Raw genomic sequence first — 14,802 nt, 5'->3', positions numbered from 1 at the left:
ACGGTACCTAGTTTTGCGGTGGTTGTCGATGTCGTCACCTCCCATGGTGGAGTTGAGCGTGGCATTGAGTTCCTGCTGCTCGTCATGCTGCTGCTGCAGGTAGAAGGCCTTCAGAGGGCTCATGGTCCAGTCAAACAGAGGGTCGTACAGCAGAACCTACATACACAGTCACACGCTCATCAAATGTCTGATATTAGGGATGCACCGATGTATCGGCCGATATTTGCCGTTATCCGTAATTATCGGTATCAAGTGACTGACATTAACCGATATTTATCTGTATTTGATAAGCATACATTTTGGGTTGGCTATGTTGGTTATCGGCAGCCTACCAAACTGTATTTATTTTTTCTATTGAAGATGTATTTGTTTCCCTGCTGGCACAAAAGGGGGAAATAAAAACAACAAAAATGAAATAAACATATCTGTATCAGTATCGGCTAATATAAATTGTAATTTTATACATCGGTATTGGCCAAGAATTTCCATATCGGTGCATCCCTATCTAATTTAACAATTGTGGAGTTGGTCACGTGCCAAAAGCGGTGGACAGAATCTGTAGACACTGCTGTTGCCACAACAGGGGCAGAAACAAGGACTTTAACCACGCTACTTACACACACTGCAACTCGCTTACAATTCGCAAACCTGGCAACACTTCTCCGTGTTCTCATAGGCCCTCCAGGCCCGCCCCCACAGCTACTTTTCAGTCTCACAATCGGCCATCTTGCTTTTTACTTCGATGCGCGAGTGGACATTTAATGCAAATACATTAATTATAGCTCCAGCAAGCAAACACAAACACCTCAACTCCATCTCATTGTGAATAAGAATTCCGAGGGGAAAAATAATTTTTGGAACGCCACTTTCACCCAGTATGAAGCTAAATGTGGAAGCCGTGTGTGTCACACCAACACTGGTGACCCAGAGAATCCTGTGCCGATTCTCAGGCATCTGGCCTGAGGCACTGCCTGCGAGTTGGCTCTGCGTGCGCTTTTTCCAACTCTCACTGATTTATCCAGCTCACACGTCAATCACAGTCAGCAGCTCTCAGCCTGCACACACACGCACGTCTGTCTTGCGCACACGCGCACACACACACACATACACACACACACACACACACACAGAGACACACAGGAATAGGCATGCAGGCTAAGGCGAGTGGCAATTTAATGCAAATAAATTATTTATAGGTCCAGCAAGCAAATCATGATGGTCTGTAGGTCACAATCACATTCCGATTTGAGGGGTTGTGTTTTGTATGACATTTTGGCCAGTAGTTTTATATCTATCTCAGCTTTTGCCTGATAGCACACATGCTAACAGTGCTGACCACAACGTTAGCAGCATTTGATGACAGCTTGCCATAGCAACGTACAGTGTGCGCAGACCTAACGTGAGCTTCTGGGACAGAAACTTGCGTTTTCATGACAGCAGCAGCTGCTGCACCCTGTGATAGATACTGTGCTAAAGATGCTAAAGCAACACAAAACAACATCCACACGCAAACCAAACCAAAACAAACCAGGGACCAGGGTTGCCACATATCGTGGATGTGAGAGTGAAACAAGCAACCAGGTCTATAAAAATGTTAATAGGCCAGTTCAAAGTAGGTAAATCAGAAATGGTCCGGAAATTAGTCTTAAAATAATCAATTATAGTGTTGACTGTCACACTTTGTTGTCTAATGTTGTTTCAGAGCAGTGGAACTCAAACATTTCCATGTCAAGGACTACCAATAGATAAACAAGTCCAAAGTAGCTTATAATGATCAGACTTGGCAACACTGTCTCTAGGTTGAACGTTCGACTTTACAAGCTCACACATATGAAATATGTTTTTTTGAATCTTCAAACTGAGACATATTTGATGATAATACTGTTAGCACAGTCATCATACTCCAAGAGCATACAAATGGAACCAAATGGACCCTGATTTTCCCAGAGAGCAAATGGTATCAAATGGGGGTCTGTGGCCTAATGCATTTCAAACTGGGGCTTCTTGGTATTATATTCTCTGCATATCTTATCAACTTGGGGTGAATATTTCACCACAATACTTTACTGAATATTTCACAAGAATATAACACAAGAGTCAAATGTACGGTCAAATGTAATCACAATATAGGCTACAGATGTAAATATTTATGACACAGTAAAATGTCGAAAATTAGTGCTATCCCCCCCCCCCACACACACACACACACACGACAGGCAAGGCTGTTGTTTGCATCGTTAGCAGGCAGCAGCTACCTTGCCACTGCTCTCTGTGACTGTAGTTGTTTCACCATGTTTGCGTATTTATGAGAAATAAAAAACACTTTCTGTTATTATAATAATTTATAACCCATCCGTTACTACATGTGCAGGGCACACTACTGAGTTTAAAAACACAGCTGAAACATGAAGTGGAGTCTGTCAACTCGCAATTTCCTTCTTCCCATATTGTGCTGCAATGTAACTAGGATTCGCCGGCCGAAGGCCGGCGAAATTCTAGTCAGATATACAGTAGTAGTATGATAAAGTATGGTAAAAAAAAGAGGGGGAAGCATAGAGGGAGAAAGAGAGGATATGGGGAGAGAGAGAGAATGACTGTGTATTCAATTAACACTGCGATTAATTTACTGTGTACCTCTACAATGGTCAGCAGAGCTTCTTGAGAGTTCTTCATGACTTCCATGGTCTTCTCACAGCATCTGAACATTATAAACAATCGGCAGTTCAGTTTTTAATTCAGACAGAAATTAGATGCAAAAATGTATCCTGAAGGTGGTTTAAAAGGGGGGAACCTCACAATGAAATAGGCTTTAAGTGAACAAAAACAATGTGCAAATGTACCCTGGCAAGGATGTACGGAACGACAAGGATACTTAAACATCCACACAACACACACACACACACACACACACACACACACACACACACACACACACACACACACACACACACACCTTCTGAAGACGCCCTCCACTCCAGTGATGCCCATCCCGTCCACAATGTCTCTGGACAGTCTGAATGGAACCGTCTCCGGAGTGGGAAGAATCTTTCCCTGCTCAAAGGCTACACCTGAGGACAGACACAAACAAGATACATAAATATGACAACACTGATCCGCCATGTTTTTAATTATTTTAAACGGAATAAGTAAAACAATCCATCTTTCAGTGACTTGGGCTTATTTTTATTATCCTTTCAGTCTTCTCACTGCACTATAATTATATTCACTTTATTAAGTCAATGAATACACAGCTCAGTCTCATCCAACCCAACTTGATACTGTGGCTGTGTGTAATGTGTTTGAGCTTACCTAAATCGATGTGTACCAGCTCAGCGGTTTGCTCATCCACCAGAATGTTCTGGATGTGTCTGTCACCCAGACCGACTATGTAGCCAACTGTCAAAAGAAAGGGAAATGTCACACACACACACACACACACACACACACAACAGCCATTAAGACATGTGAATCCCTTGACTCCTTCCAAACCGCTCTCAAAGAACACCTACGGACGGACGGCTGCAATTCCAAACTGGCCCTCTTAAAAGTCACCCCTTTTTTCCCATACTGTACATGTTTTTCCTTTTTACTTGCTTTATATGATGTTTTTCATAGTGTATATTTGTAGGTAGTAGTGTATATTTGTAGGACCCTGATGTAAACAATTCTTGGTGCTTTTCATGGTTTCCTCCTCAAAGTAGCAGTTTTTTAATTGACTTGTGCTTTCGCTTGAAATACTGTCAGGGCATTATACTGTGAAATAAATAATACATTTTTAAATCAATCAAACTTATTCCCCATTTAATTGTCAAGAGTCCCCCAGGGCTCTATACTAGGTCCATTCCTTTTTTCTAGTGATTTCAAGTGACGTATATGAAGTTATCTATGAAATCTATGATAAAGTACAATCTGCAAAAGTATTATACAATATGTAGGGGGGGTCCCGGCTTCATCTCTCTGATCTATACTTTGCATTCAAGCATCCATCCATGTACCTATAGAGGAGGTGGCCACACTGCGGGTGTAGGCTAGACGTCTCTCCATCCACACCGCAGGGTCCAGGAAGCGCTCCATGCAGAAATACCTGAAGACTGGCCTGAAGTTCTTACACACCTCGTTGTACGCATGGAGCTTGTCTTCAGAACTCAGCTTGTGAGCTTCCTGCAGATAAGAGGACAGGAGAGAGGGGCTTATGACACGCGGATGTGTTCAGGAACATTAATTCAGGTAGTATGTAAGAGCAGAGTGGGCCTTTCATCTGTATGATGGACCAAGCTTATTATTTTAGGTGAGAACCCTAATGGGGTTCCTTTCTCACCTGCACTTGTTTCAGTGTCTTTCTGTACTGTTTTTATTGTGTGAATAAATAAATAAGCTGGTGCATTTCTTCTCGCCGTCGGTCTTGCATTTGATTCACCTTACCAATATTCCATATAGACCTTTCTTTCACGACAGATTGTTGACATGCCAGTGCCACTAAAAACACATGTGAGTGCTTTTTATTCAGCTCTGCTCCCAAGTTCCCTTTGCGAGTTAACCGTTAACTGTGCTTAAGTCTTATCTTTGTATTCAACTATAAGGGATCTCAAACTGGGGGTTGAGAACTCTTGCAACGGAATGGCTGGGAAATGTAAATTACCGTAACACCTTGTATACATTCTAATAAAACTGTGGGGGGCCTTGGACATGTATACACGTCTTTAGGTCATATTTAATTATATCAAACGGGATCGCTGACATCCATTTAATTTTTCTTTCTTTGGCCATGCCTTCTTCAGCGATCCTAGACATAGACATAGACGTTTCGCACATGTGCACTGCCGTTCACTTCCTTGTTTACGGCCCAACAAACGGTCTAATCTCTCTAAAAGAAGTGTAAAGAGTTTACATAGCACACGCATATGATTTGATAATGATTATATCTGGTTTCAGTATTTATTTATTATGCATTTACTCTACGATTAAGGTTGTTCCAGGGGGCAATTTGTATTGGGGGTGGGGCGGGAGGTCGCGAGACATGGCCAAGGCATTTCCGAGGGTCCCCAGCCACAAACGTTGAACTATATATTTATATAGTGTATACATACAGTATATTATAACTCATAAATGCAAACACATCACGAAACAAACAGAATGTAATGGGTGACAATGCTATGTGCTCTCTCGCCCTTTTCTTCACACAGAGCTACATACTCACCATCATCTTCCTACGGCAGGCTAGGTTGGTCCAGTCCTGAGTTCGGAAGCGTTTATGGGCTCCCTTAGCCGGGTCCACCAAGAACTCTCCAATGGGCACCGTGCCAGAGCACCACTCTAACACACCACTACGCTGGGAGAACGGAACCACCTGCACGGAACACAACACAGTCAGCACCACTCTAACTACACACCACTACGCTGGGAGAACGGAACCACCTGCAGGGAACACAACACAGTCAGCACCACTCTAACACACCACTACGCTGGGAGACCGGAACCACCTGCAGGGAACACAACACAGTCAGCACCACTCTAACACACCACTACGCTGGGAGAACGGAACCACCTGCAGGGAACACAACACAGTCAGCACCACTCGAACACACCACTACGCTGGGAGACCGGAACCACCTGCAGGGAACACAACACAGTCAGCACCACTCTAACACACCACTACGCTGGGAGAACGGAACCACCTGCACGGAACACAACCCAGGCAGCTGGGGATTGACATCCTGACAGACGATATATTGTATGCCGATTGGTTTGATTTGTGGTTATGCGTTGTGTTGTAACTTGTAACTGGATATTTGATGGCACAACATACATATGAATTCTTTAACAAAGAGTGAGTCCAAGATTAAATGGATCTCGAGAGAGAGATCTCATAGTAAATAAGTGCAAAATCTGGGTGGATAAATTCTCAGATTTCACACATTACCCGTTAATGTGAAAGCAACGAAACAAAAAATGTAGTTTGAAGTTTGAAATAAACTTTAATTTGTAAAAAACAAAACGAAAACATCCCTGACCCATTCAATTCTATTAGTCTAAAAAATAAAACCAATTCAGAGACAAAATAAGCAGGAAAGAGAAACAAGAACCTTGTATCTCCTGATGTTGAGTCTCCTCTTGCGCGTTTCACTGTTGCGATGCAGCAGCATGGAACACATGCTGAACACTTGCTGCATGACAGCATCCTGTCGCAGGTCGTCCTGACCCTGCACACACGCACACACATGTCAAGATGGGTGTACTGTATGTACAGTATGTAGTTACATAGAAAGAAATTCTAGCATTCTTACACCCTTCATATTTAAATATATAATATAATATAAATAATATTTAAAAGATAAATGGATAGTGTGTGTGTGTGTGTGTGATATTTATGAAAGATGAGCCTGGACCAGTAGAAGTGTGTATTCTTTGTCTCTATAAACTCATCACATGAAATGACTATAAAGAGTTAGTAGTTGGATCCCTCAATGAGGCCGAAGCGGGTGAAAACCTGCTATTTCACCATGACCACCACACTAACACTAACACCAAGGAGCGAGCGTTCCGAGGGCGATATTGTGCGAAAAACTGTCCTCACATGCAGCATCGGCAATATAAACTGACTTATTTGTCACAGCACAAAAACACAGAATGAATAATTTACCAACGTGGAAAATAACTGAGATCAAAGCTCAAAATAACAGATCACAGCTGAATGTTATCAGGTGCTCTCTTGTACTGCTATTCATTCGTTTCTCAAGATGGGTGCTTTATCTTCAAAGGTAGGCGACTTGAATAGAACCTAGCCACACGCAGAAGAATGTCTTTTCAGAATATGTGTGAAACAAACACTTAGCAGCACAAAGGCATAGTTTGTTTAAAACACAAGCACACAGTGCTTGTCAAATACGCACATGCAGTGGTTGACTCAAACAAACACACACACTCTTTCTCTCTCACACACACACACACACACACACACACACCTTGACCAACTGTCTCCTGCTGATGCCGTCGGAGCCAACACAGTCGAGGATCTTGGGCAGGTTAACGCCACCAGCCAGGTGGTAGTGGGGCTTGAACGACCTGATGGTCACCACGTCGTCATAACTGCCTGACGGGTCCACCTGCTCGTTTACAGTTACACAGTTAATCACTTTTGACTGTCTAACAGTGCACATACTGTAGCTCAAACTATTTTATTTCAAAGACCCCCATAACTGAGTGTGTACAATGTCCATTTGGTTCCAAATTTAGGAAACAAATGGACATTTGGTTCCATTTGCCGCTGTTTCCACTTTGTTGGTTTAGGAATCCTACACCAACAAAGTGGAAAAAGCAGCGCTCCAAAATAAAAGATGCAAGACTGGCTCAGATGCAATTTCTATTTGATTGAGAATGCTCATAGCCAGTCTTGCATCAATTATTTTTCAATAGCCAGCCTTGCATCTTTCTTTTTGGAGTGGCGCTTTTTTCACTTTGTTGGTTTACGAGTTAAGTTTTATTTAAAGCTGACCCCACTTTGAGGACCACTGTTACAGCTCCACACATTGAAACATATTGGTGATGCCACTTACTTCATGCAAGCTCTTCAATAAAATCATGTTTGTTTTGGGAGACGGACGAGTACTGGTTAACACTGCTAAGTGAGACTTGGAATGCCACTGGTCACCAGTACTTTGAAACAATGTGCTAAAGTACAACCACATGCAGTAACAGTAGGACATATACAAGATAAAAAAACAATCACTTCCCACCCTCCGTTAATTACTTGAATACTAGCGTCCCGATTCAGAGGCGAACATTCAGTGAAAATAGCAAATCCATAAGTAAGTAAGTACATTTTATTTATAGAGCACCTTTCAAAACAATGTTACAAAGTGCTGTACAACAAGGCAAAACAATCATGTTAAAACAAGGGCATGAAACAAACAATAGAAGGTAAAACATTAAAATGCAACAATAAGCGCTGCGACCCATTGTGAGCTTGAAGATCTTATATTTTCGTCAAAGGGACTTGGTGTTGAGTAAAACAAAAAGGAGTAGACCTCGTATGGATCCCTGGAGGAGGTCAATGTATTGCAGAGCAGACATTAGAACACATTCAGTCAGTCATTCTATACCAGTGGTTCTCAAAGTGGGGTCCAGGGTTCCTTGGTCTGTAACTCAGAGTTATGGGGTTCCTTGACTTTTAAAAGTGTGAGAAGCAGTGTTTTCTATACCTTGATCTCCATTGTAGGGATGATAACATCGCTCAGGTCTTTGATTTTCATAATGGGCTGGTCGGCAGGAATAGGGATAGCTTCTGCAAAGAAAATAAATCACACCTGTGTGAACTGAGTGGTGCAACTATACTTTTATTGTGATAGTTACTGTACTGTACAGTTTTATTGTTGGTAATCAAATAGACAGAAACGTTGTAATTTCCATTAAACTTGTTCTCTTGCACTTGGCTATTTCTTTCAGTACGTTGAGGCAATAGTCTGGTGTACACACCTTTGTAGGTGTGAAAAATACTTTTCATATACCGTATATACACCGGTATTTAAGGAATTACAATGAACACAATGGTGTGTATTGTGGGTTTCCTCTTCTGCTGGCAGGTTACAAAGACGAAGAAGCCACTCTGGCGTGTAAAGAAACCAACCTCCTGAATTTGGGAATTTTCATACACAAAATAGCTTGTGTTGTCCGTTTGTCATTCTGCCTAAAGCATGTATGTATGTTCTAAGTGGTGCAGCCTGTGTGTACTGTACGACAGCATGCTCGGTCTACTCACTCTTCTCCGTCTTGTGTTTGCTGGCGTCCATGTATGCCAGAGTGATGTAAGCATCACACAGACGCTCTATGTCCTTAATCATCTTTCCTTTCTTCTTCCTAATCACACTGATGATCTTCGTGGCTACATCCGAGCGTTCCTGCACATAAAGGCACATTAAACACGACGTGCTTCATTCATAAAGAGCGAGGTACATTTTCAGCAGAATTCCTTTGATAAATGCACAGTCGGAAGTGATCAGTACAGAATTAATTGAGGTGAATTGACATTCATGCATTTTACTAATTAAGGCCGCAGCCATACAGAGATTTAGTATCCATCAAAAATGTGTTGAGTGACTGAGTGGATGTATTTTTCTCTACAGCGTAGAGTCCTACCAGGTCTAGTGGTGAAACCTGTCGTGAAGAGCTCTTTGACATTCGGGACTTGGAGATAGTCTCGTCTTTGTTAGCGTTCACCAGGGCCAGGATGATGAAGAGCGTGTGGTGGGGATGCTCCAGAGATGCACGACAGATGAGCTAGAGGACAAGAAAACCTCAGATAGCTTCAACTAGGCAAGGTTTTTGATTTTGTAAACGTTAAAATACTGTACATGTGTTTGTATTTTGTTTAATTTTATTAAAAATAAAAACAAACAGCAAAACGTGGAATTACATCTTTAAGGACATCATGGAAGCCCACATCTTCAGGGACAGCGGAGGACATCTTGGATCCCATGCGAGCTGCCAGCTGGTACATGAGAGGCAGGAACTTATATGATGGGATTCTCTGAACTCCTTCCTGAAACACAACCCAAGAGATGTCTCACAACACTTCCCAGATGACAGACATACTGTATACCAGTCAAGTTGGAATAATAAGTTGTATTTTTTCCTCTTTACCGCTCAACTGTTATTAATAAATGACATGAACATAAATTGTCAAAGCACGGGTGTGCATTTTAGTTTGTGTGTGTGTGTGTGTGTGTGTGTGTGTGTGTGTGTGTGTGTGGTAGATGATGTTGTGGCTTGCCTTCATCAAGTCGTTGACAGCCTTAACGTCTGCGTTCTCCAGCCAGAGTGAGGCCAGTCTGAACACCCAGGTGTCGTGCTCGTCGCCCTGCTGCAGACACAGGATGTAGTTCTGCACCGCCTTGCTGAGGAAACGGCGCCGGTCTGTCTGCAGGTTGGACAGAGCCTTCTTGTCCAGCTCCAGTTCTCGTTGCACCTTCACTGTATACCTGAGAGGGAGGAAAACTGGTTACCTTCACTGTATACCTGAGAGGGAGGAAAACTGGTTACCTTCACTGTGTACCTGAGAGGGAGGAAAACTGGTTACCTTCACTGTGTACCTGAGAGGGAGGAAAACTGGTTACCTTCACTGTGTACCTGAGAGGGAGGAAAACTGGTTACCTTCACTGTGTACCTGAGAGGGAGGAAAACTGGTTACCTTCACTGTGTACCTGAGAGGGAAGAGGGAGACTTGTTGCCTTCACTGTGTACCTGAGAGGGAAGACAGGTTACCTTCACTGTATACCTGAGAGGGAAGACAGGTTACCTTCACTGTATACCTTAGAGAGAAGAGGAAGACTGTTTACCTTCACTGTATACCTGAGAGGGAAGAGGAAGACTGGTTACCTTCACTGTGTACCTGAGAGGGAAGACTGGTTACCTTCACTGTGTACCTGAGAGGGAAGAGGAAGACTGGTTACCTTCACTGTGTACCTGAGAGGGAAGAGGAAGACTGGTTACCTTCACTGTGTACCTGAGAGGGAAGAGGAAGACTGGTTACCTTCACTGTGTACCTGAGAGGGAAGAGGGAGACTGGTTACCTTCACTGTGTACCTGAGAGGGAAGACTGGTTACCTTCACTGTGTACCTGAGAGGGAAGACTGGTTACCTTCACTGTGTACCTGAGAGGGAAGAGGAAGACTGGTTACCTTCACTGTGTACCTGAGAGGGAAGACTGGTTACCTTCACTGTGTACCTGAGAGGGAAGACTGGTTACCTTCACTGTATACCTGAGAGGGAAGAGGGAGACTGGTTACCTTCACTGTGTACCTGAGAGGGAAGAGGAAGACTGGTTACCTTCACTGTGTACCTGAGAGGGAAGAGGAAGACTGGTTACCTTCACTGTGTACCTGAGAGGGAAGAGGAAGACTGGTTACCTTCACTGTGTACCTGAGAGGGAAGAGGAAGACTGGTTACCTTCACTGTGTACCTGAGAGGGAAGAGGAAGACTGGTTACAAGGGAAGGACTAAACTGATGTAAAGAGAGAGTGAAAAGAAGTGCATACAAAACAGTAATGCTTACAGTTGTTTTAACAAGTACTCCTACATACAATTAAAGAGCACATGATTAAGTGCACATGACTGAAACTATCGATTATCTTCTTCTTTTACGTTTTGTTACAACCCTAATAAAAAGGAATGACCTTTAGCTTTCTCCAGCAAGGTCTGAAACATTAAAAACATTACCATGATTAACTAGAGCTTAATATCTGTCAATCGTAGTATTTTTTTAAATCTTCATTTACTTCAGTCCGTCACTAGTAAGACAAGCCTGTGCCTCCACTGGTTGGTGTAGATATTGCTTAATAAAATCTCATCAAAAATGTTGTCGTTTGCGCCTCCGCATTACCGCGGAGGTTGTGGGTTCGAATCCACCGTGGTGCATCCGGCTTTGCAGAGCGTCTATACGAACACAGTTGGTCCATCTTCGGGGGAGGGAAGCCGGGCGAGGAGGGTGGAAAAACAATTGAATGACAGGCACAAGGTGTGCTGGCCAACACACAGGTTTTGCTTACCTGTTGTCGTTGACTTTACGTTCCTTCATCAGGTTCACCTCCTCTTTAGCTTTCTCCAGCAAGAGCTGTTTGTTCTCAAACTCTGAGGAGTTCATGTAGTTCTCTATGCTCTGGTATTGAGCGTCTGAGAAGCGGGCCAAAGACAGGAAGGCCTGGTTTCTCTGACTCTGCAGCCTCGACTCACGGCCGTCAGTGTGGGCCTCGATCACCTCCACTGCCTGAGAGAGAAGACATTGAGGAGCAGCAGTTTAACACGTGCTGTTGTGCTGCTCAATTGACAAACATGTTGTCCTTCCTGATACAGATACCTGAACTTGCATAACTTGCAGTCACATCTTGCGTGCGTGCATGTGTGACTATGTGTGCGTGCGTGTGTGTCAACTTCAGGTTATGAACTGAATGGTCTTGTAGGCACCCAAGTATACAGTACCATGCTCAAGTTCCAAATTTGGCAATTAATTGAACCAATAGATCAAAATGAAACATTATTGTTTTTAGTCAAATACGTTTCACAAATACAAGCTCACAACGTGTTGCATGGTGAAGCATTGTGAGTTTCACTTTCAGGCCTAGTTGCCTACCCTCTCCAGGTAGAGTTTATTTTCTTTTCTTTTTTTTTGCGGCTTACGCATTTATTTTATATATTTTTTTATAGAGGGACAGACAGTAGGCTTACAGGAAATGTGGAGAGAGATGGGGGAGTGACATGCAGTAAAGGCCGTCGGGATCGGGAGTCGAACCCGCGGCACACTGCCAGACTGGATTACCAGCCAAAGTGCCTGGACTGCTGAGCCACGGCCCAGGCCTCCAGGTAGAGAGTTTCAGCCCTAGTTGCCTACCCTCTCCAGGTATTTCTCCAGGATGACTCCAGGGCTCTCCAGACAGGTCTCAGCCAGCCAGTTCCCACACAGCCTCAGACACTCGGTGTAGACTGGAGCCACGGCAGGGTTGAAGTCCACCTGGCAGAGCATGCCAAGAAAACATTAAAAACATTACCATGACAACTAAAGCTCAATAACATTTAGTCATAGAATGTTTTTGGTTCTTCATGCACTTCAGTCTTTCACTAGTAAGACAAGCCTGTGCCTCCACTGGTTTCAGTGTTGATGTAGATATTGCTTAATCAAACTGAATCTCATATTTTGTCTAAATTTGTGAGGCGTTCGTGGCTGCGCACCACCGGAGGTTGTGGGTTCGAATCCACAGTGGCTCATCCGTTTTTTCGAGCATCTATAGTATACAAACAAAATTGTCCCGTGTTCGCAGGAGGGATGCCGGGTGAGGAGGGTGACACCTGTCTATGCAACTATTCTTCCGGGCTGATGGCGGCACCTGTCAGCAGGGAGTGTTGCACGGGAGGAGTAGGACAAAGGCTCTACATCCTCAGAGCCTTCACAAAAATGTTGTGACCATAAAAGTAGTACAGTAAGTCAGAGAGGCTTATTGTCGGTATCAGCAAGAATACGGGAGTCTGTCCCTGTTTCACAGTGCGCTAGACCCCCGGGAGATGGATCGCTGAGGTGGAGCACCTACCATCAGCTCCCAGTACAAAACTATTAAATGCATGTGAGCATGTCTGTACCTGCTCCTCCAGGGAGTGTATCATCTGTCTCAGTAAGCCCAGGGCCAGACCCTGCTCTCCCTTCGCCCAGAACACCTGAGCTTCCTCCAGCTGCCATGAAGACGAAGAGTCTCCAGCCTCTTGCTGCTTCATCTGGAACACAGCTCGCTCTGCCAGCTGAGGAACACAGGACACCACACACAGAAGACGGGGACAACTCACAATCAAGGTTTTGTTTTGTTACAGTGTCATTGATCCATGTGTAGAAACACCTATCCATGCATTTAAACGGTTACCCCTAGAACACTAAACTTAACTTTTGTCAAACCATCACTAAACCTGGGTATATTTTACCTGATGCATATATTTCTCATCAAAATATATTGAAGTACAGCAATACATAGCAACTTTAAGTACTCTTTAATATTTCATCCCGACTTTTCACAAAAAAAAACGTAAAATAATAGATATCATGGGGGGCAACTATCATAGGGGGCGAAATGGGTGAATTTTTATTATTATTCAACAACAAAAAAAGAAATGGAGCTGGGAACTTCTCCTTGGTCCACTCATTCCTGGGACATGTGAGAATGGTCCAGTGAGAAAAACAAACTAACAAAAAAAGCCCATTGTGGGTATATGGTATTTTTCTCTATCACTCTATCAATAAACGTGGGTGAAATTCACCCAAACAACTACCTTCTGTGATGTCACTGAGCATCATGAAGGTACTGAAAGACCTGTCAAAGAAATCTGTCGGTGAGCACTTATAACATAGTTGAAACAACAATAATGAGACGGACACAATTCAGAGTTCCAGAGTATTGGAATAAAATGTATTCGAATACGGAGACAGCAGTGAAGCGTTACAATGGAACACCGTACTGACTCAACACATCTCAGTCAGGCTTCAGCTTAAATACATTATTACCCCCCCCAGAGGTGGGTGGGTCTTGTACACATGACATCAGAGGACCCCTCCAGACACAGACCACACAGCTCACAGAAACAAGCTTCTCATGGCTTGGTTTATGACGTCCTTAAATGTACAAGCATTCCACATTTCCTTGACAGACCCACCCACCTCAGACATCAGCAACATTATGAAAATTACAAAAATATAAATGGCCATATCCATATCAATGTGGGGGTCTTTGACATGAAAACCACTGTTGTGTTCCCACACTCCTACACACACTCTACCTGTGTATTCCCAGCGTTGCGAGCCACCCGGCAGAGCTCCATAAGGTGGTCAGTGAGCAGAGAGCTGAGGTACTTCTTGGCGTCGGGGTTCGTCACCCTGGACATGAGGGTTTGCTGCGCCACAGAGCGCACGGCCAGAATGGGCTCCACCAGAGCAAAGTCACTGTCAGCCAGCAGCTGGGAGTGCTGCTGCCACTGTCTGCACACATCCCTGGCAGTGACATCTGAGAGCGCTCTGTCACACCAAAAAATACATTTGAATATGTATAGGTACAGCCATAGGCAGCAGTTCAAACACAAATGACAATGGAATGAGTTGAATTAGTGAAGATGATGGAAAACACAATTTACTTAAATATTAAATAATCCTCACTGAAAGTGTTACAAGGCCATTCTGGATTCTAGCTGATATGGGGAAACTTCTAATATATGTTATATTAATCCATTTTGGGGCGGGAACCCCTTTTTGTGTTTTAAACATTATGCTATAATTTTGCT

The 14,802-nt window shown here is 43.5% G+C and overlaps 1 protein-coding gene across 4 annotated transcripts in view; it reads right to left on the bottom strand.

The window, feature by feature from the left end:
* atm (ATM serine/threonine kinase) overlaps nt 1–14,802 on the bottom strand; it is a 49,364-nt gene that overhangs the window by 1,724 nt on the left and 32,838 nt on the right. For 3 of the 4 annotated variants that reach the window (XM_080771978.1, XM_080771977.1, XM_080771980.1), the window contains 17 exons: nt 14,305–14,539; nt 13,123–13,278; nt 12,380–12,499; nt 11,541–11,758; nt 9,767–9,974; nt 9,410–9,535; nt 9,133–9,273; nt 8,756–8,894; nt 8,199–8,281; nt 6,963–7,103; nt 6,084–6,200; nt 5,198–5,347; nt 3,996–4,161; nt 3,310–3,396; nt 2,954–3,068; nt 2,635–2,698; nt 8–156 (listed from right to left, as the gene is read on the bottom strand). In XM_080771978.1, coding sequence (XP_080628104.1) covers nt 8–156; nt 2,635–2,698; nt 2,954–3,068; nt 3,310–3,396; nt 3,996–4,161; nt 5,198–5,347; nt 6,084–6,200; nt 6,963–7,103; nt 8,199–8,281; nt 8,756–8,894; nt 9,133–9,273; nt 9,410–9,535; nt 9,767–9,974; nt 11,541–11,758; nt 12,380–12,499; nt 13,123–13,278; nt 14,305–14,539 — 2,415 coding nt within the window. The remainder of the gene's footprint in view (nt 1–7; nt 157–2,634; nt 2,699–2,953; nt 3,069–3,309; nt 3,397–3,995; nt 4,162–5,197; nt 5,348–6,083; nt 6,201–6,962; nt 7,104–8,198; nt 8,282–8,755; nt 8,895–9,132; nt 9,274–9,409; nt 9,536–9,766; nt 9,975–11,540; nt 11,759–12,379; nt 12,500–13,122; nt 13,279–14,304; nt 14,540–14,802) is intronic. The other variant, XM_080771979.1, reaches the window with a different exon arrangement.

This window comes from Protomyctophum bolini (assembly GCF_963924005.1).
Source record: "Protomyctophum bolini genome assembly, chromosome: 9".
Lineage (NCBI taxonomy): Eukaryota > Metazoa > Chordata > Actinopteri > Myctophiformes > Myctophidae > Protomyctophum > Protomyctophum bolini.
The sequence above is the reverse complement of the archived record's forward strand: the minus strand, read 5'-3'. Positions and strand labels throughout refer to the sequence as shown.